The sequence below is a fragment of the Chrysemys picta genome, chromosome 3 (genome assembly GCF_011386835.1).
Source record: "Chrysemys picta bellii isolate R12L10 chromosome 3, ASM1138683v2, whole genome shotgun sequence".
Taxonomy (NCBI): Eukaryota; Metazoa; Chordata; order Testudines; family Emydidae; genus Chrysemys; species Chrysemys picta.
In genome coordinates, this window is record NC_088793.1 from 118,958,126 (window position 1) to 118,979,599 (window position 21,474).

General features: G+C 41.3%; 1 protein-coding gene across 7 annotated transcripts in view; it reads left to right on the plus strand.

The window, feature by feature from the left end:
- LOC101943505 (palmitoyltransferase ZDHHC14) overlaps nucleotides 1-21,474 on the plus strand; it is a 324,118-nt gene that overhangs the window by 15,210 nt on the left and 287,434 nt on the right. Inside the window, exon 1 of one of the 7 annotated variants that reach the window (XM_065588884.1) lies at nucleotides 11,328-11,347. The exons of the other annotated variants lie outside the window; for them this stretch is intronic. Coding sequence (XP_065444956.1) covers nucleotides 11,343-11,347 — 5 coding nt within the window. The 5' untranslated portion in view covers nucleotides 11,328-11,342. Of the gene's footprint in view, nucleotides 1-11,327; nucleotides 11,348-21,474 lie in introns of those variants that run through there. 7 annotated transcript variants of the gene reach the window in all.

The following is a 21,474-nucleotide window of genomic DNA, read 5'->3' on the forward strand; positions in this document are numbered from 1 at the left end:
TGTGGTCCTCTTCTGATCTTCATTGTAGGTGAGGCATCGCAGACCTCACTACCTTCTGCTTTAGGTGCAAGGCACGTTTCTTTGAACTTGCCTGTGTGTGTGATTTTAAAAATAAAAAAATCCAAAACAAATACTACTGCACAGGCTTTTTCCCTGGAGGAGAGGATGAGAGAGCAAACACTTGGTAAATGTTAATTATGTTGCTTAATGCACTACCAGAAGGCACTCGGATACTACAGTGATGGGCTTTGTGTAAGAACCTATATAGAATAGAGTAGGACAGTCTGTTAAGATTGCCGGATGGTTCCAGTTATAAGACCCTGTTCTCACTTGCGTATAATAACTTGGCCAAAAAAAAAAAAAATTTGTGGAAAAGGTATGTGATCATATAATTGAAAAGTTTACCATTATGCATATGCATAAGAGAGGTGAATTAAGGTTGCATCAGGTGACCTTAATTCTGACCTTTCCTACTTTTGAATGCTTCACTTTGCAACCTTCATGTTCTTTTAGTATGGATTTTTGTAAATAGTTATCTAGACTACTTCCAATTTGTCCCCCCTGCATATCTTCAGACTCCACTGAAGAGGAGACGGTATGGATAGCTGGAACAGATGGGGGAGCTTGAGGTAACCAGTGGCAGGAGACACAGTAGTCTTCAAGTGCTTGCTCATGTTAATCACGTTTGCCATGATAGATATGTGCATGCCCTGTACACAGTTGCTGGAGACTTTTCCCTCAGTGGTATTTGTAGGATCGGCTCTACTGTCCTTTTGAGCCTCGTGCATATGCACCGTATAAGGGGCGCTGCCGGCCTGGCATCCTCTCAGTTCCTTCTTACCACCTATGATGGTTGCTGGAATGATCTTTCCCGCTGTGGCAAGGTTTCTTTCCCAGTGGCTGGACTTTCTCTGTTGCTGCCTGCTCAGAACAGGTTCGACTTTCTCTGTTGATATTCTGTATAGTTATTATAGTAGTGTTTAATAGTTGTCCCTGCTGTTGACGGACTATGCACTGGTCCCCGGGCTTGAAGCCATGTGCCTCATGCGGCAAGTTAGTGACCCGCACACTAGTTGTCTATAGTATCTGGGGGAGTCACATGTCAAAGAGATGCCGGATGTGCAGGGATTTCAAACCCCATACCAGAAAGGACAGGGACATTCAGCTGAAAGGTCTGAATGTCCTGAATATCCTATCTCGGAGCCAGGTTGCTCTGAATCGGCTCCGAATACTTCAGCATCTATGTGGAGTGCTCCCCCAGTACTGTTCTCCATCCCTTGTGCTGAGGAAGAACATAAGAAACAGCGCATAGAGAGGGTGATCTCGGGTGCCGAAGAGAGACAAGTGGGGTGGGAGTGGTTTAGCGAAACCCATGTTGGGCCATTCGTCCTCTCCTGGGCCACTGATGGCACCACAGACTCTGCCTAGAGTGCCTAGTCCAGTACAGGACCCACCACCAACTCCTGAGAGCAGCAGTGGGGCCAGATATTTGCTGATCATCTTGACACCAGAGGCCTTTCAGGCTGCGAACGACCTGCTGTCCCTCCCAGTCCTAGCGACCCCTCAAGGACTCCAGCTGGATAAAGCAATCAGGGTCAGAAGGGATCAAGGTTCATCCCGATACCTGTCCCCCATCTTTTGCCAGTGCCCGGTGGTGGAGGCGGGTACTGCACCGCCATGATCTCCAATGGAAGAATCTTTGTCGGTGTTCAAAGGGGAATCCTTTGCTCTGTCCAAGACCTATTGTCACCAACCTATGGGTCTTATGGACTTCAGTGCCTGTCCTCTGGTCTGCTGGCTGATGCAGTGGCAGTACTGGAACGCCTGGGGGTTTCCTCTGGTACCAGGGCCCCCATCCAACCACTCGTACTCAGCAGCATCAGAAAAGCTGGCTACCGCCTCTTCCTGTCCGGCACAGAAGCCTGATTCCAGCACTGACCCTGGTGCCCACATTCAGGAGGTGGTCACAATGGATGCAGTGGAAGCAGACCTGCACAGCCTGCCTCCTCTGCATCCCTGGATGGGGCGGTGGCAGGCCCCAGTACCCTGCTCCCTCAAGACGACTTCAGGGCTCACCAGGACTTCCTGAAAAGGGTTACGGCAAACTTGGGTCTGGAGGTGGAGGAGCTTAAGGAATCAGCCACAGCCTGATGGACATCCTGGCTGTTGCTGTTTCCTCCAGAGTGGCCTTACCTCTCTGCCCCCCACCTCAAAGAGGGCAAAGAAATACATCCCGGCAAGTGGGTTCAACTACCTTTACTTGCACCCTCCTCTCCTCTCAGATCCCTGTAGTGTCGGTGGCAAGGACAGATGGGGGGCAGTCGAGTCCTAGCCCCAAAAATAAAGAAGCTAAGAGACTGGACCTGTTCAGATGGAAAGTTTATTTGGCAGGCAGACTCAGGTCTCCCCAGATCTGAGGCAAAGTCATGCAGGTCTTGACGGACAACACCGCATCAATATTTTACATCGAAAAGCAGGGACGGGCTCGTTCTTCAGCCCTGTGCCAGGAGGGCCTCCGGCTGTCGGACTTTTGCGTGAAACACACTGTTCACCTTGAGGTGTCACATCTCCCTGAAACACACTGGCTGGCAGATCGCCTTACCAGATCCTTTTCATCTCACCACAAGTGGTCTCTTCACCTGAAGATCGTCAGTGTCATCTTCGAGAACGGGGGCTTCCCAAAGTGGACCTGTTTGCTAACTGACAGAACAGGAAATGCCATCAATTTCTGTTCGCTGCATGGGCACAGCATGGTCTCTCTCTCCGATGCCTTCCTGTTCTCATGGGCAGACTGCCAACGATATGCCTTCCCACTGATCCCCTTGGCTCACAAGGTCCTCCTAAAAATCAAATGAGACAAGGCAAAGGTTATCCTGATAGCTCTGGTCTGGCCACACTAGTAGTGGTTTGGTATGCTTCTGGACCTCTCAATGGCAGCTCCACTTGCATCTGAAGAAGTGAGGTTCTTACCCACGAAAGCTTATGCTCCCAATACTTCTGTTAGTCTCAAAGGTGCCACAGGACCCTCTGTTGCTTTTTACAGATTCAGACTAACACGGCTACCCCTCTGATACAGCTCCACTTGTGTTCCCTTGCTGCCTGGACTTATTTTCACAAGACCTCAGTCGGTTGTTTCACCCGAACCTCGCCTCCTTGCACGTGATGGCATGGTTGCGGCATGCTCGGAACAGATTCGATAAGTCTTGCTAGGTGGCAGGAGGTCTTCCACCAGGCTACCGAGTTGTCCAAATGGAAACATTTTACTTATTGGGCCTCTGAATGAAATCTCTCTCCATCCCAATCTTCTCTGCAGTCTGTCTTGGACTATCTGTTCCACCTAAACCATCAAGGTCTGGCTCTCTTGTCTGTTAAGGTTCACTTGGCAGCCATCTCAGCCTTCCACCCTCCAGTGAATAGCAGGTTAGTGTTCTCCCTTGAGATGGTGGTCCAGTTTCTCAAGGGTCTTGGAAGACTCTGACCTCAGGTTTCTGATCCAATCCCGACTTAAACTTAAGGTTTAAGTTTATGTGAACAGGACTTAAACCTGGTCCTGTTGAGACTCACGGGGCTTCCCTTTGAGCTGTTAGCATGGTGCACCTGTAATTTTAGCGCCCTCGTGGCCAAGATGGAGTCTGCTCTGCAGGCAGCTCTGGCCAAGAGAAGGCGCGCGGAGGAATGCAGCAGGAGAAATCCCTTCCACCCTAGGGGCACCTGTTCCAAACCCCCCAGAGTTGAACACACCCACCCACAGGAATTGTACACTGGATATAACAAAGGGAAATATTTATTTACAGAGGGATGAGAGGAGAAATACAACAAGGGGAAATATAGGGGGAGCAGTAAAACAGGGCTGCATCCAAACCAAGGCCCCACGGGCCCAGTGGTAGCACAGTCTGGAAGGGCAGACACTGAGCAATGTGTCTGCACGCAGAGTTCAGGAGTCCTGAGCAAAGTTCCAGTCTAGTGGTGAGTCTTGAGTGCTCCTGGTCGTCTTCGGCACCAGTGAACTTTCCCCCAACAAACCCCTCTGGTGCCCTCTTCTGCCGCTCTCTGCAAAGCCACACAGAGCAACCACCTCCCCACTTAACTAGTTACAGCCTCCCTCCTTATTCCCAATGCAGAGTCCCAAGCCCCAGTACTCACAGCCCCATGCAGCTCTGGGCAGCTGTGATACTGGGTCCAGCTCCGGCCTGTCCTTCTCGGGCGATTCCTCCCTTGCATAGTGCTCTGCCTGGCTCCTGTCCTGGGCTGTCCCCGATCGGCCCTGTCCTTCTCAGGCTTCAGGGAGGTTCTCTCTGCTTCACTTTTCCATAAGAACATAAGAGAGGCCGTATCGGGTCAGACCAAAGGTCCATCTAGCCTAGTATCCTGTCTACCTACAGTGGCCAATGCCAGGTGCCCCAGAGGGAGTGAACCTAACAGGCAATGATCAAGTGATCTCTCTCCTGCCATCCATCTCCACCCTCTGACAGACAGAGGCTAGGGACACCATTCCTTACCGGTCCTGGCTAATAGCCATTAATGGACGTAACCACCGTGAATTTATCCAGTTCTCTTTTAAACTCTGTTTATAGTCCTAGCCTTCACAACCTCCTCAGGTAAAGAGTTCCACAAGTTGACTGTGCGCTGCGTGAAGAAGAACTTCCTTTTATTTGTTTTAAACCTGCTGCCTATTAATTTCATTTGATGACCCTTAGTTCTTGTATTATGGGAATAAGTAAATAACTTTTCCTTATCCACTTTCTCCACATCACTCATGATTTTATATCACTCTATCATATCCCCCCTTAGTTTCCTCTTTTCCAAGCTGAAGAGTCCTAGCCTCTTTAATCTCGCCTCATATGGGACCCGTTCCAAACCCCTAATCATTTTAGTTGCCCTTTTCTGAACCTTTTCTAGTGCCAGTATATCTTTTTTGAGATGAGGGCGTACCATCTGTACGCAGTATTCGAGATGAGGGCGTACCATTGATTTATATAAGGGCAATAATATATTCTCAGTCTTATTCTCTATCCCCTTTTTAATGATTCCTAACATCCTGTTTGCTTTTTTGACCGCCTCTGCACGCTGCGTTGACATTTTCAGAGAACTATCTATGATGACTCCAAGTTTTTTCCTGACTTGTTGTAGCTAAATTAGCCCCCATCATATTGTGTATATATAGTTGGGGTTATTTTTTCCAATGTGCATTACTTTACATTTATCCACATTAAATTTCATTTGCCATTTTGTTGCCCAATCACTTAGTTTTGTGAGATCTTTTTGAAGTTCTTCACAGTCTGCTTTGGTCTTAACTATCTTTAGCAGTTTAGTATCATCTGCAAACTTTGCCACCGCACTGTTTACCCCTTTCTCCAGATCATTTATGAATAAGTTGAATAGGATCGGTCCGAGGACTGACCCTTGGGGAACACCACTAGTTACCCCTCTCCATTCTGAGAATTTACCATTAATTCCTACCCTTTGTTCCCGGTCTTTTAACCAGTTCTCAGTCCATGAAAGGACCTTCCCTTTTATCCCATGGCAGCTTAATTTATATAAGAGCCTTTGGTGAGGGATCTTGTCAAAGGCTTTCTGGAAATCTAAGTACACTATGTCCACTGGATCCCCCTTGTCCACATGTTTGTTGACCCCTTCAAAGAATTCTAATAGATTAGTAAGACACGATTTTCCTTTACAGAAACCATGTTGACTATTGCTCAACAGTTTGTTTTTCTATGTGTCGGACAATTTTATTCTTAACTATTGTTTCGACTAATTTGCCCGGTACAGACGTTAGACTTACCGGTTTGTAATTGCCGGGATCACCTCTAGAGCGCTTTTTAAATATTGGCGTTACATTAGCGAACTTCCAGTCATTGGGTACAGAAGCCGATTTAAAGGACAGGTTACAAACCTTAGTTAACAGTTCCGCAACTTCACATTTGAGTTCTTTCAGAACTCTTGGGTGAATGCCATCTGGTCCTGGTGACTTGTTAATGTTAAATTTATCAATTAATTCCAAAACCTCCTCTCGTGACACTTCAATCCGTGACACTTCAATCCGTGACAGTTCCTCAGATTTGTCACCTACAAAAGCCAGCTCAGGTTTGGGAATCTCCCTAACATCCTCAGCCGTGAAGACTGAAGCAAAGAATCCATTTAGTTTCTCCGCAATGACTTTATCGTCATTCCAGGGCCTCAGGCTGCCTCTCTCTCTCCCTGGAGCTCCAGCACTGCCCCCTGAAGTTTCCCTCCTTTTTTCTTATTCTCCCCCTCCCCCCTAGGAAAAAGATTTAAAGGGCCCATGCTCTCTAAACCCCAAAGGGGTTACACACCATACTGGTGCTCTTTTGGAAAGTCATCTTCCGGGTGGTAATCACTTCAGCCAGAAGGGTCTCTGAGATCAAAGCCCTGATGGTGTTCTTCAAGGACAAGGTCCAGCTGTGCTCCCATCTGGCCTTCCTAGCAAAGGTGGTGTCACAAGTCCATAACAACCAGGACATTTTTCTTCCTGTCTTCTTTCCAAAACCTCACAAGACCACTGAGGAACATCTGCTTCATATATTGGATGTTAGGTGGGCCCTCGCCTTGTATATTGAGAGAACTGAGCACTTCCGCAAGTCCACGAAAGTCTTTGTAGTTGTAACAGAAAAGGAAGAGAGGGCTACCCGTGTCATACCAGAGAATCTCGTCCTGGATAACCATCTGCATCTGAGCTTGCTGTGAGCAGGCGAAGGTACTGCCTCCGGCAATCGTGAGCTTAATTCCAGGGGTACTGCGTGTGAGACACGTAGCATGGAATGGACATGAGCAGACACTCAAAAAAAACTGTTACTAACCTTTTGTAACTGTTCTTCAAGATGTGTTGCTCATGTCCATTCCATAACCCACCCTCCTACGCCTCTGTCTGAGTTATCGGGGGGATTGAGAGGATTGCAGGAGTAGTTTTGTGCAACTTGCAAAGGTCCTCTTTTTCATAAATTTTCTCATAGTGCTTAGTTTTCTGCATAGTTCAGTGCTGCTCTGCCACACAAACCAGGGGTAACTTGCTGCCTAATTTTGGTTTAACATCCTGCATAGTACATAAGACTCAACTAAGTGAGACAGACATATTGCTTAAACAGCAATTGCTACAAATAGAAACATCTCACAGTACTTAAATACCCTGTTTGTTTTCCTATAAAATATTAAGAATGGTGCATAATGAAGAACAATTGATGAAGGAATAGATATGTAAACAGTCAAACTAATGAGACTGCAAAATGACCTATAAAACGGATTGGATCTCAGTGAAATTGAAGTTCATAGTAAATTTATATCTGGCAGAGCCCACATTACAATGATACGTAATGTGTTCAGTTTTCAAGTCCTGGTGACTTTAAATGTGTGCTGTTTGAACACTTGCAAAATAAATCAAATCTCTCTCTAATAGCTTACTGCTTTTCATGCATTAAGATATTGAATGCTGCATCTGGAAACTAGGTTTGTAAAGCTGCCTTATAACCTCTGGTTTGGCTGCATTTATTATACTATGCTTGTAGCACCTTATAGCATATGAATTGGACAAAATTAAATTAAGAAAAAGCTAACTGATAATGTGCAGAAGATTGTGTACATTCTTACAGAATAGATTTTGCATATTTCCGTATGGAAGCATCCTTTAAATCATTTGTTTTCATCCTGACTATCCTATGCTAGCATGTGCATATCAGATTTACACTTGTGCATTTTACTTATTTTTATTTTAAGAAAAGATTACTATTTAAATATTTTCCTTTAGAGGAAGTAGTAGCTACCAACACCAACTGAACCACCAAACCAGCTAGTTTAATGGGTTAGTTAGTAGACAGGCATCTTGTAATTTAGACTATGGAATTTATTTTCTTTGACATTCTTCTGAGTAGGATTATGAGAATAATAAATGTATATAAGCTGTGTAAACAAAAATTTCAATAATAGCTACTTTAAGCAAAGTAAACTAGCTTGTGTCTATAAATGAATTTTGAAATTGTTTGGCTTTGTGTGTATAAAATATATAGGAAATAGAGAAACTCAAATGTTTTTGTTCACACCAAATAAGAACTAAATTTTAAAATTGCCCAGTTAGTTTTGGACAGTCACTTCTTATAAATCTAAATCAATACTTCTGTTGGAGTTATGTAGTTAGTTGTATTCATCTGACAGCGGATGAAACTAACAAGACCAATTTTGTTCTCCAGTAATTTGTTAGAGAACCATGGTGTAGTGTGGGAAGGGAGTGGGGAATGTGCATAGCTGAAAGTATAGCTTGCATGTGCATAGCTATTTCAAAGACTGAGTGGTAATTGAACAACAGACCAGTGTCAAAGCTATTAATGTAGTTATGCATGTCTGTGGCCTTCAAGGCAGACATTTTGTATGTCAACTTTCCTTTAGTATAGTTTGCCTGCCAAGTATGGGCCAAGAGGCACAAGAACTTGACTATGATTAGTTGGGAGGAGAGGAACTAAATCAGTTTTGCTTAAGTTTCTTCAGAGTGTTACGTTGGGTGTTTTCTTTGCAATAAGATTGGCACAGGCTGCTTTCTGTGCAAATTATTGGCACTTACTGCCATTTTAGGTTTATTTTTCTTGCACAGAGCCCTATCTCTGCCTCCTTCCCTGGAAAATCCTGAGGAAAGTGAGCATTGTCCTGGAAGTTACGAAGTTCGAGCTTTTAATTTTTCTGACCAATGGAGGGAATGAATTCCAGAATTGCAAACCTCTCACCGAGAATACCCTGACACTTGCCTCCTCTCAAGGAGCTGCAAGACTCAAATGATCACAGCAGTTGTGGAATCCCATGACAAGAGAGGCAGTTTGTAAGGTAGTCAAGACTCAACCCATAATTACTTAATTAGCCCGAGTAAAAATTTATTAAAGGAAAATAACCACACACACAATTTTTCAATACATGTGAGAAGGATAACATTTTGTATGGTTTAGTTCTTGTACTGGGGCATCAGTTAAGTTAATTAAATAATATATTGGTTTGTTTTTAACCCGGAAGTTGGGTTTCTGCAACAATTTAGATCCAGTAATCTGTCTCTCTTCGTTTTGGATTATTGTTTAGTTTGTGGCTAAAATTATATCTGCATAATTATTAAAGAATATGCTAGAAAGCTGATTGGTTGAATACCTTCAAGAAGTGAAAATACTCATTGATGGCTATCATCTGATTTGCATGTGATAAATTTGTCATCTCCCTATCTGGCGTAAAGGGACTGTAGTTTCTGAATTCTAGTCATGCTTTCGAAATGTGGTGTTACAGCACAATCCATAGTGTAAATTAAGGGCCAAAACTGAAAATTTCTTCCTTCACCTGAAATCTTTTTGAAGTGCAGCATATTGAAGTAAACGGTTATGAGAAATAGAGATGTACACTTCATTTTTATGAAGATTGATTATAAAGGTTGTTTGATGCTATTTATTACTCCAGCCACTGCCAAGACTTTTGAGTGTGTTAAGAAAACAATAGGGCAGTAGGGGTCTTTTTTGATGAATACTGTAATCACTTCCATTCAGTGTGTGTGTGAATAATTCAACAAGTTTAGGTACATTTTTTTGTAGAACTCAGAGGAGGCACAGCCCAGTCTTGGTGTTCTGACTATCTTTGTTAAAAGTTCAGTAGCATTGCAAATCTGTTCTTTGGTGAAATTGCCTGTAAGTAGCAGCTTGATGTATTTGTGGTTTGCTCTCCTTAAGTATTGCTTTTTGTAATCATTTTCTTTAGTATGCTACATTGTGGATGTCTGCTAATTTCTTGTGATTTAGTGGGAGATGGTCTTTTTTTTAATGACAAAGATACTGTAGTATCTTTCCCTTTCAGCAACTATGCTAATGACATCCCATCCTTTCCCTACCTGATTATACAATCTAAGGATTACCCTACCACCTTTCAGAGGCAGTCCTTTTTGCTAATACACTGCAAGGTTTTCTGTGGTTTGAAACCAACACATCCTTGACCAGTTTCTCTTCTCTTTCCCCCCTCCCCCCCTCTTGGATGAGATAATAGATCAGAATTGCCTGGTAGCACCTTTTTAAGTTACTGATCAAAATAATTCATTTAAATGAGTGGTAAACCATGTGGTTTATTTGAAGAATGTTTGTTTATTCCAGTTTTTTATCATTTCATGAAATTAACAGACTTTAACATTTTAAGCATGTGCTCTATGAACTTTAATAAAGATGTTAAAACCCAGATGGTCTACCCAAAAGGGATTCAGTTCCACCTGGTCATATGGAGAGGCAAAATAAAAAATTTCATTCTGTAAAAAATCATCTGAGTCACAGCTGAAATTAAAACTGCAGTAATTTGCAAGAGTTACCAAGTGAGTTCTTGTAGCACGAGAAGCCATGACTACATGGAGAGGTTAACTGGAATAGCTCTCCAGGTGGACACTATATTCTGGAATAAAATTCACTTTTATTTATGTAATATCTAGTTACTCTGCTTTGTGAGATTTTTTTTTTAACTCCTTTTGTGGTAGTTCTCCTTAGGAGCTCTTGACCAGCCATGAATCCAAGGAATTGTTTGATCTTAACAGTAAGACTAAAGCTTTACATAAGACAAAGATTTTAAAACAACAAAACGTCTACACACGTCTCTCTTACGTGGTAGTCCTATCTGTCTCCAGACACCCGACTCTTTGGAATCTGGGTTCATCTTTGGTCTCTTTCTGTCCCCAGACTTTACTTTGCCTTCTGAGTTTACTGGGCTCCTACTATAAATTCTTCAAACATCTACTTTCAATTTACATTCTTCTCATGGAACCAAGGCTAATCTAGAATCAGCAACATTAAATTGTCATTACCTGTACACATGGTATATTTCTAAGGATATTACTGCTTTGCCAGATTCAGAATGGCAGTTCTTAAAAATACCCATGCTCCACTTCGGGCATGAGTAATTGCTTTAAAGAGAAACTTGTTGGAGACAAGTGGACTTCTCTTCAATTGGCTTAATCTTTTCAGACTTCAATGATACCTAAATATTTTGTTAAAATTTCCCTTTGAAAGCCTGCAGAGCTCTGGGCAGTGCTTATTTGCATTTATTTGGAATAACCATACTATTACACACAAGAATGTTGAGGTTGCAAAGTCAACACTAAGAAGTTAGGACATGCTAGAATTAAGGTTGTCTGTGTAAACTTAATTTGGCCTCCTTGTGCAGGTATATTGTGATGCGGAGTATTCTGTTTTTTCCCATAGGACCCCTGCCTCCATTCAGTGCACAGGACTGACTCTGCTCTGGGAAGGAATCAAGGCTGTGTAGTGAAGGGGCTGTTCTCTGTAGGATTCCTGCCTCACTTACAATATCTACTGCGTAGTTCTACAAATTGAATGTGGTGAGGGAATTTCAAGCTTCTAATGCTGTCCCCTCCTGCTTTCTTCTTCTAAAGTGAGAGAATTCAGCAGTATCCTCTGAGGTTTTTTCTCTATTTCAACTGGGGTGTGATATTTAGAACCTAGCTTCTCATGAGTAAAGCCATTAAAATTGTAGGGAGGACTGCAGTTTTCTGAGTGAAGAATCTTTTGCTCTGCCTTCATTTAGCTCTACAAGGGAGTCAGGTAGCTAGGAGGGTGATTTTCTTTTTGTTTTTGTAAGGATCAAGCACTCTCCTTGTAAAGTTGGTGCTTTCACTGAGTCTCAGGTAAGTCAGTCACTAAGGTGTGTTTCTCCTGCTTTCATGCCCTTTGTCAGTTACCTGGGGGGGAGGGGGGGAGTTATATATAGTCTGGAGCAGTGGTTCTCAGCCTGCCGATTGCTTGCGGCCCAATCAGCACACAGCTGTGACATCCTCAGGGCCGTACGGGTAGTGTGTATATACATTGTGTGGAAGCGGCCCACATAACACAGAGAGAGCTGCGTCTGCAGCCCGCAATGTTGAGAACTACTGGTCTGGTCTGAGAGTACTTAATCCTTGCAAAGAACTGGGAGTAAGCGCTGCAATTAGAGAAGAAACCAAGAAAGATGGTTAAGGATGGGGATGACCAGCAGTATGATCTAAGGGGTAGAGTGCTAGCCTGGGACTCAGGAAATCTGGTTTCCATTCCAAGCCTTGTGACTTCCACAAGTTACTTCACCTCTGTGTCCATTTCCTCTCCCACTCTGTGTTTTGTCTGTTTAGATTGTAAACTTTTTGAGGGCAGGACTGCTCTCGTTACTGTTTTAATAGCCCTGATCTTATTTGGGGCCTCTAGGGGCTACCATAATACAAATAATGAGGAAAAACCCTATTGCCACACTTGCTTTAAAGCTATCCTAAAAATTACCAAACCGATTTCCATTCTATCCAACCAGAATTCTCCTGCCCCCACTTCAATTGTAAAATGTTATAACCATTTCTGTATAATGGCAGGAACAGGAGAGCTACAGGAGATGGGGAGAATATGTGAAGAATTACAATTGGAGATTGGAGTTTTTTGTTCTTGTTTTTCAGTTCTTTAAAAACAGTCAACAATTAAACATATTTTAAACTGATTTGCAGGTTCTTAGTAATGCCATTAAAAAGTGTTGGGGAGTTCACCCCTGATCTAATGTATTTAGTGCTAAAAATCAGACGTATGATATACTACCATTTACAGGTTTTTACCATATTTAAGCAACTATTACCAGTTTAATGCTATGATCCTTAGAGTGAAAGTGACTGATGGAAAACCTCAAATTAAGACTGATTTTTTTTTTAATGAGTTAGAGGTATGCTTCTTAAAGGCAGGTGAATGAAAGCCTGTGTAACAGATTGACGGTATAGTATGGAATTGATTTGAAAGAGTAGACTGTATTGGGGTGGAGATACCAAGGCAGAAAATAGGAGTTAGCACATCTTTTCAATTTCAGGAGTATTTTGGAGCTAAATACTACAGGTTTGGAGAATAATTAAAGTTCTAGTTGGAGTAACTTGATGACAAATGTAGTGAAAATTTTAGGATCTTGTAAGAGAACTGTAATTGCCATATAGTTTTAGTGTACTACTGAGTTTTGTATTCGGTATACAGCCATAGCTTGATCGTCTTTTTTTTTTTTTTCAGGGATTATACTTGGTTTTACTTGGATTTTAATATTCTGCACTAAGATTGTTCATTCAATGATTTGAGCATCCTTGACAAACTTTTTAAAATGCACTAATAAACAGACTTGTCAGGTACCCCAAAATCATATGGCTTAACAACTTTAATTTATTATATTTACTGCCCAACACAATCTCTCTGGGAATCCCGCACCACCACTACTACTCATTCTCTAAAAACCATCCCCCAAGAGTAAGGGAGAAAAGATGTACATTGCAGTTCATTGATGCAGTTTAATGATAGAGAAATACATCCCATACTCATAAATATTAGGGTACAATTATTCTTGCCAGTCTGCCACACTGATAGTTTTACAAAAAAAAAAAAAAAGCAAATGTAGAACTCAGGGTACTTCATAAAAGGATTTCTTATTCAGGTTGCTTGAATCAAAGCTATCTTATAAAGTCATGATTACATTTAGTTTGTTTACCTTATGCCTACTCCCAGAGCATTATATTGACTTTTTTTTTTTTTTTTTCTGGAAGCTAGAATATCTGATGTTCACCTCCATCCAGGGCCGGCTCCAGGCACCAGGTTGGCAAGCTGGTGCTTGGGGCGGCCACTCCGGACAGGGGCAGCAGGTCCAGCTATTCGGTGGCAATTCGGCGGACGGTCCCTCACTCCCGCTAGGAGCGAAGGACCTTCCGCCGAATTGCCGCCACAGATCGCAATCACGGCTTTTTTTTTTTTTTTTTTTTTAATGTGTGGCTACTTGGGGCGGCCAAATCCCTGGAGCCGGCCCTGCCTCCATCTGTAATGCCATGACACTTGCCACATAGGGAGCTATGTCATACCTTAATCTTCTGTGAAGTCAGGAGAAGTTGTTCATAGACTTTAATAAATAGAAAAAGGAAAAATACTTTGCAAATATTAAAGGCACTTTGAACAGGAGATATTCTCTTCAGTAAATAATATATAACTATTATTCCAAATTTCAAAAAGTGAAATCATGCATATGCTTAGCTTTTCTAATGAAGTTTTAAGTGTCCCTGCCAATACACTTGATACAATCTCCTTCCTAAAGAGATAAATTTCTCTTAATACTTTCAAACCAGAGCAGACAAAAATCAACAACTTTAGTAAGGCATTTGATACGGTCTCGCATGATATTCTTATCGATAAACTAGGCAAATACAATTTAGATGGGGCTACTATAAGGTGGGTGCATAACTGGCTGGATAACCGTACTCAGAGAGTTGTTATTAATGGTTCCCAATCCTGCTGGAAAGGCATAACGAGTGGGGTTCCGCAGGGGTCTGTTTTGGGACCGGCTTTATTCAATATCTTCATTAACGACTTAGATATTGGCATAGAAAGTACGCTTATTAAGTTTGTGGATGATACCAAACTGGGAGGGATGGCAACTGCTTTGGAGGACAGGGTCATAATTCAAAATGATCTGGCCAAATTGGAGAAATGGTCTGAGTTAAACAGGATGAAGTTTAACAAAGACAAATGCAAAGTGCTCCACTTAGGAAGAAAAAAATCAGTTTCACACATACAGAATGGGAAGAGACTGTCTAGGAAGGAGTACGGCAGAAAGGGATCTAAGGGTTATAGTGGACCACAAGCTAAATATGAGTCAACAGTGTGATGCTATTGCAAAAAAAGCAAACGTGATTCTGGGATGTATTAACAGCTGTGTTGTGAGCAAGACACGAGAAGTCATTCTTCCGCTCTGCTCTGCTCTGGTTAGGCCTCAGCTGGAGTATTGTGTCCAGTTCTGGGCACCGCATTTCAAGAAAGATGTGGAGAAATTGGAAAGGGTCTAGAGAAGAGCAACAAGAATGATTAAAGGTCTTGAGAACATGACTTATGAAGGAAGGCTGAAAGAATTGGGTTTGTTTAGTTTGGAAAAGAGAAGACTGAGAGGGGACATGATAGCAGTTTTCAGGTATCTAAAAGGGTGTCATAAGGAGGAGGGAGAAAACTTGTTCACCTTAGCCTCTAAGGCTAGAACAAGAAGCAATGGGCTTAAACTGCAGCAAGGGAGGTCTAGGTTGGACATTAGGAAAAAGTTCCTAACTGTCAGGGTGGTTAAACACTGGAATAAATTGCCTAGGGAGGTTGTGGAATCTCCATCTCTGGAGATATTTAAGAGTAGGTTAGATAAATGTCTATCAGGGATGGTCTAGACAGTATTTGGTCCTGCCATGCGGGCAGGGGACTGGACTTGATGACCTCTCGAGGTCCCTTCCAGTCCTAGAATCTATGAATAAACAAACTATTCATAGATTTAAAAAGTCTGTCTGTCTGGCATATATATATAAATCTTGTATTACAAAAACCTGTGTGTGTATATATGTTTGTATATATGTATCAGCTTTTTGTAATACAGGATTTAAATCAGATCAAGACTAATGCTCTGAACCACATGTCATCATGTTAAGACCCATACACATTTAGATTTTATTCAAAGAAAAAAATGCACAAGACCAATGGTACTTGATTTATCCTGGCTAACTCAGTTGTTTCAAATCTGATCTGTGGCTTAAATTCATCCTAGTATTATGAAGCAAACAGTATCACTATGCAAATTGTGGTTCAGAAGGAAAACCTGCATGTCATTTAATATTGACAATTATGTTTTTGGTTACTTTAGATTGAAAATACAGTCATCAGTATTTCTTTGTTTTACTTCCTTGCTTTGGAAACCTTTGAAGTACTTGGTTTTAGAGTATGAAAACCAGCAACATAGCATAATTTGACTCTACACAGTAGGGCTAGACCACTCTTAAAAGCAACGTGCAGTGGTTTACTTTTTTCCTTATTCTGTATTTAAGCAACAACAAAAATGGTTGGTGAGTATTTTCGAAGTTTTGTAATTTTTGTGTGTGTGTGTGTGTGTGGGGGGGGGGATGTCTTTTATAATTGCAGTTCCTGTTCTTTGTAAAAGGATGCAATACAACCGCTGCCATATTGTTTACTCAAGACATCATCTGAATGCTAACAAGTCAATTTCAATTCCATCAGAAACTGTCATAATAGATTTATAAAGTATTTCCATGAACAAATATTTAACAATGAGCTCTTCAATCTAGAAGAGAAAGGTGTAACACGATCCAATGGCTGGAAGTTGTAGCTGGACAAAATCAGACTGGAAACAAAGGTGTAAATTTTTAACAGTGAGGGAAATTACCTATTGGAACAACTTACCAAGAATTGCGGTAGCTTTTTCTATCACTGAAAATGTTTAAATCCATATTGGATGTTTTGTAAAAGTTATGCTCTAGGAATTACTTAGGCCAGAGAACTTTTCCCAGTCTATCCATTCGGACCTCCTATATAAATCAGATTTGTCCTTTCTGGCCTTGGAATCTGTGAATTTTTAATAGACTTTATCAATAAATAATGGAAATTTGAGTCCATAAAATACAGGATTTGAGTATTCAGATGCATTTTTGGCCAGTATCATGAGAGCTGTTAACTTTGCTTGTTTTTATTCACTACTTCATTTGGTGCATGTCAACCCTGATTCTGAAAGCACCACATTTTGCTGAGGTGGCAGTTTATTCTACTCTATTTATGTTCCATATTAACCTTTTTACAAAATAAAGGGCAGTTGTAGGAAGGGTTTTGACTAAATTACTTTAGTACAACTTATTGATCAAAAGATTTACTGTACTCAAAGAAAAATGCACACAAATTGTTGCAATGTTGCTAAATATTTAAAATCTGAAGCCTTGTACAGACGCTCCCTGGGTTACGCAAATCCGATTTACGGAAATCCGCACTTATGGAAAAAGTTCTGTAAGCTTTTTTTTTTGCGTAATTGTTGGAGATACGTTCCCGATTCAGGCAAAATTCGACTTATGCAAGGCATTCCGGAACGGAACGCTTGCGTAAGTCGGGGAGCATCTGTACTTGCTATACTATTGGTTGTTACTATTTTGAGATTTCAAAAAAACAAATCCTAGAAAAAAATAACTTATTTTTTATCTGGTTCTTTGTTTACTGTGAAACTAATGAAAACACTTTTTCATTTATTTGTAAATGGCATTTCTAACTTTCAGCATTGGTAGAGAATAATTTTGATAATCCCAGGCTGGGACCATGGAATGGGGTGGTTGTGGTTTGCCAATGGATATATATTTGCAACTTATCTTGTCTACCATGTGGTGTCACTTTTTTTTCCCCATCTTCTATGAAAATATTATTTGTTTAGACAATGAGTTTTTTTTTTTTTTCTCTTCGGGAAGCAAAAGAGGAGAAAACATGATTGAGGCAGCAAAAATAATGAAGACTTAAGATTCTTTTAATTTGTAAATTTGTATTCTCCCCCCGCCCTGTGACAGCATACCCCATAAGGCTTCATGGGGGGGAGGGGTATTTATAAATGTATGTATGATATAACTGGAATATGTTTTGTGCTGCCTGTACCATGTAACATATCTCCGTAAAGGTTATGGTCTACTATATCTATTCATCCTGTTTGTACATATATATCATTTTCTACTTGAGGTTAAGAATATGGGCTGTATGCTTGCTTGGTTTCTAAGTAAGCTTTGTGAGGCATTTGGTCAGCTTCTTTAGGGAGGAATTCACCAGGTTAAGTACCTGATCAGGAAACACTTGGGGAACAATGCATCTTGGAATGCTCCAATCCACATAAGAAGTCTTCCTGGAGACATGCAAGATACCATGTGGACAATGGCTTCGGCCTGTAAAGACTGAGTCATGCAGGGGCATGTGACTTGCCCAGGTGACTCCAGAACTCCATCTTGGAGCTGGACTTTGCATAGGAGGGAGGAGGGGGGCCTCCACCCACAAGAGAGAGTCTATTTAAACCCGTGGGGAGACCCCTCCATTTGGTCTTGAGCTGGCTAAGGAAGGAGCCTCTCCATCCCCCCAGGATACTTGAAGGGAACTGGAACAAACGACAGTAACTACAGGGGGTGTGAGTGATTGCTGGACCCAGGCTAAAAGGAGATTAGCCTGTAAAAGGGAGCATTCTGGAACTGGTGAGGAACTTATCTGCATTTAGTTTGATTAGACATAGATTTGCGCATTTTATTTTATTTTGTTTGGTGACTTACTTTGTTCTGTCTGTTACTACTTGGAACCACTTAAATCCTATTTTCTGTATTTAATAAAATCACTTTTTATTTAGTAATTTACTCAGAGTATGTATTAATACCTGGGGGAGCAAACAACTGTGCATATCTCTCTAACTGTGTTATAGGGGGTGAACAATTTCTGGGTTTGCCCTGCATAAGCTTTATGCAGGGTAAAACTGATTTATTTGGGTTTAGACCCCATTGGGAGTTGGGCATCTGAGTGCTAGAGACAAGCACACTTCTGTGAGCTGTTTTCAGGTAAACTTGCAGCTTTGGGACAAGTGATTCAGACCCTGGGTCTGTGTTGCAGCAGATGGGAGTGTCTGGCTCAGCAAGACAGGGTGCTGGAGTCCTGAGCTGGCAGGGAAAACAGGAGCAGAGGTAGTCTTTTGCACATCAGGTGGCAGCTCCCAAGGGGGTTTCTGTGATCCAACCCGTCACACGCCCCACTTGCTTCTATAAAATAATTTAATGTGGCACTGAAGTAAAATAAAAGTATATTAGTTTTTATCAATCTTCATTGTAACTTGAGAAACATTTTTGCACTTCTGATCTTTTGAGTTCTTTTAATTTATCCTTAATTTCAGTGGGACTTTTTATTAGATTTTGGCTGTGAACTTTTAGGTTTGTTAAATGAGTAGAAATTATAGATTAGAAATCTTTCTAATTGCAAATTTTCATTGGCTAAGAAATTCAGTGGTCATCCATAATTAATTTTGCTGTCTAGAGATTGTAAATATTGTAGCTCATCATACCACCATAGATATCCCTTAGGATTTATATTATTTACTGCTTCCCTTTTTTATAGGGGTATAAGATAACTAGAAACAGTATACTATCTGCCTTGTATGATTTCTTGTTTTGACTCTGAGCTAATGTGCATGTGATTGAGGGACTCCACTTCCTGACTATATCACATTGTTAACTTAGCAGGAAATCAAATATGGGCTGGCTAAACTTGCAAATATAATGGAAATCTGATTTCATTGGCAGTTAAGCAACATCATGCAAAATTTTGGTTCTTGTATTTAAATTACACTAAAAAATTAGTGACAGACTAACTGGAATTCATTTTCAGCAAAAATATTTGATCCATTTGGCAAAGTTTGGATCCTCTTAACTATTTTCATCATAAATGCTAGTGTGTTATCCCATGTATGTGTGTATATGGGAACACTGAAACTCATGGTTCTGAGGTATTAATGAGTATAATTTGAGAGAGATATATTTTTAAAGCATAACTTTCTGGGAGTATTTGTAATTGCATGGGCAAGTTGATAGAAAGGTAAGGGAGGTGTCATTTGATTCGTAAAAAATCTATAGAATCATAATTTCAATGGTGTCCTCCTCTGTGATATGTCAGGGGGGACTCCTTCCACTCTCACCCGATCCCAGCTCCAAATCCTTTGATTGGTGGAAACTTTGATAATTTAGTGTAATATGAAATGGGTCGAGATGGGTATCATTAAAAAGCCCTTTCTTCTGCAAATACAATGGTTCCAAACATGACAAATCTAGAATAATTATGTAGAGATAAATTTGAGACGTTTTTGCCCCAAATTTCCTGGTGCCCTGCGCAGCTGCGTAGTTTGCATATGGGTAAGGATGGCCCTGATTGCATCAAACATCAGGAAAAACTTGAAGATGCTGGGACAAATGCCCACTATGGGCAAGCCTCACTTGATACTTGGTCCTGTGAAATGTGTTGAGAAGAACACCCACTTCTTCTGCAGTAAGCTGGAAGCCCAAAGGCATCCATTAAGCATAATTTCAACACGTAAGACAAGTGAGAAGTTGTATGAAGCAGTCACTTTTAGCAAGAATGTTGATGGAAAGTAAAGTTAAGATGGGTGCATTTAACCCCAAAGACACCCATGCATACGACTTTGTATATTGCACCAAATGCTACACCAAGAATGAGTATGTGTTGTGTCAAAAGGTAAAAACCACAGACGCACTGATTTTACTACTGCAAACTGTGCTACTCAACTGGAGTTGATAAATCGCCTTGCAGAGACTCTAATGGTTGGGAATGTGGTGGCAATGGTCACCGCAGAGGCAAGTACAGAGGAATATGTGCTCTGAATGGGATTGAAAATGAACAAATGCTTTTAAGAGCCTTTTTGCTAAGCACTTATTGAAGATGAACTGTGGAACATGAGTGTAATTTTTAGCAATCGTAGCTGCAGAAATGAATCGCAGAGCTTACCTTTAAAAAATATAAAAGACATAGTGCTATCAAAAGTGGAAGAAAGTGCTGATGTCCTCAGTATTATGAGGACTCTGCTACATTTTTTTTCTGAGGAGCATTTTGTCCTGCAGTATGTGGGAGTTTCAGGGAATCCACAGCTGATGCCAAACCTGAAATAATAGCATGTGACCTGTAGCAATCATAGATGGTATGGCTGAGGTACAAGCTGTCAACAAAACTGTGAACATGCTGAGATTTGGCTGAACGCTTCATTATGAGGCTACAGAGAATACTGAATCTGTGATGAAATCTACCTTGTGTTTTGACACACATGCAGAGGAATCAAAAATATTGCCAAAAAGAAGACTCCATGTATTGCACCTGTCCAATACAAAAATCATTGTCTCCACGTACATCTCCAGTGTTATAGTGCAGAAGATACTGTCTCATTTTTGCTCAAAAGATGAGTTAACTACTTACTTTGCAGGAAAAAACGCTCCAGAATTTTGTAGTTCCATGGCATAATGAAGCTGCCACCTTGCACTGTTCATTGGAGTTTCTTTGCAGTTCCTATGAGGAGGATGACACTACTTTCATTGCTATCAATGCCATAGAGAAAGGTGCTACTACACACCAGAGACTTGAACAGGACACATTTTTCTAGTGCTTTCTGAGAGACACACCCCAAGACTTCCCCAATGTTCTGTTTTTGTGCATTCTGCTGGGGGACAGAATTGCTGTATAATGCTCAATCTCTATGGATAGAAACTCCATGCTTGAATGAGTATAGCAATAGGAATGTGCTACTGACCATCCTGACCAGGATAACGTCAGTGATTGTGAAATGATGAGAGGCTACAAAAACTTAAAACCCTGTACTAATGGCGGATTTTAACTATCCCCATATTGACTGGGTACATGTCACCTCAGGACCGGTTGCAGAGATACAATTTCTAGACATGATTAATGACTGTTTCCTGAAGCAACTAGTAGTAAAACTCATAAGGTGAGAGGCAATTCTTGATTTAGTCCTAAGTGGAGCACAGGATCTGGTCCAAGAGGTGAATATAGCTGAACCTCTCAGCAATAGCAACAATAATGTAATTAAATGTAACAACTTGGGGGAGCGGGGGTGCGGGCAGAGGGAAGAGAAATA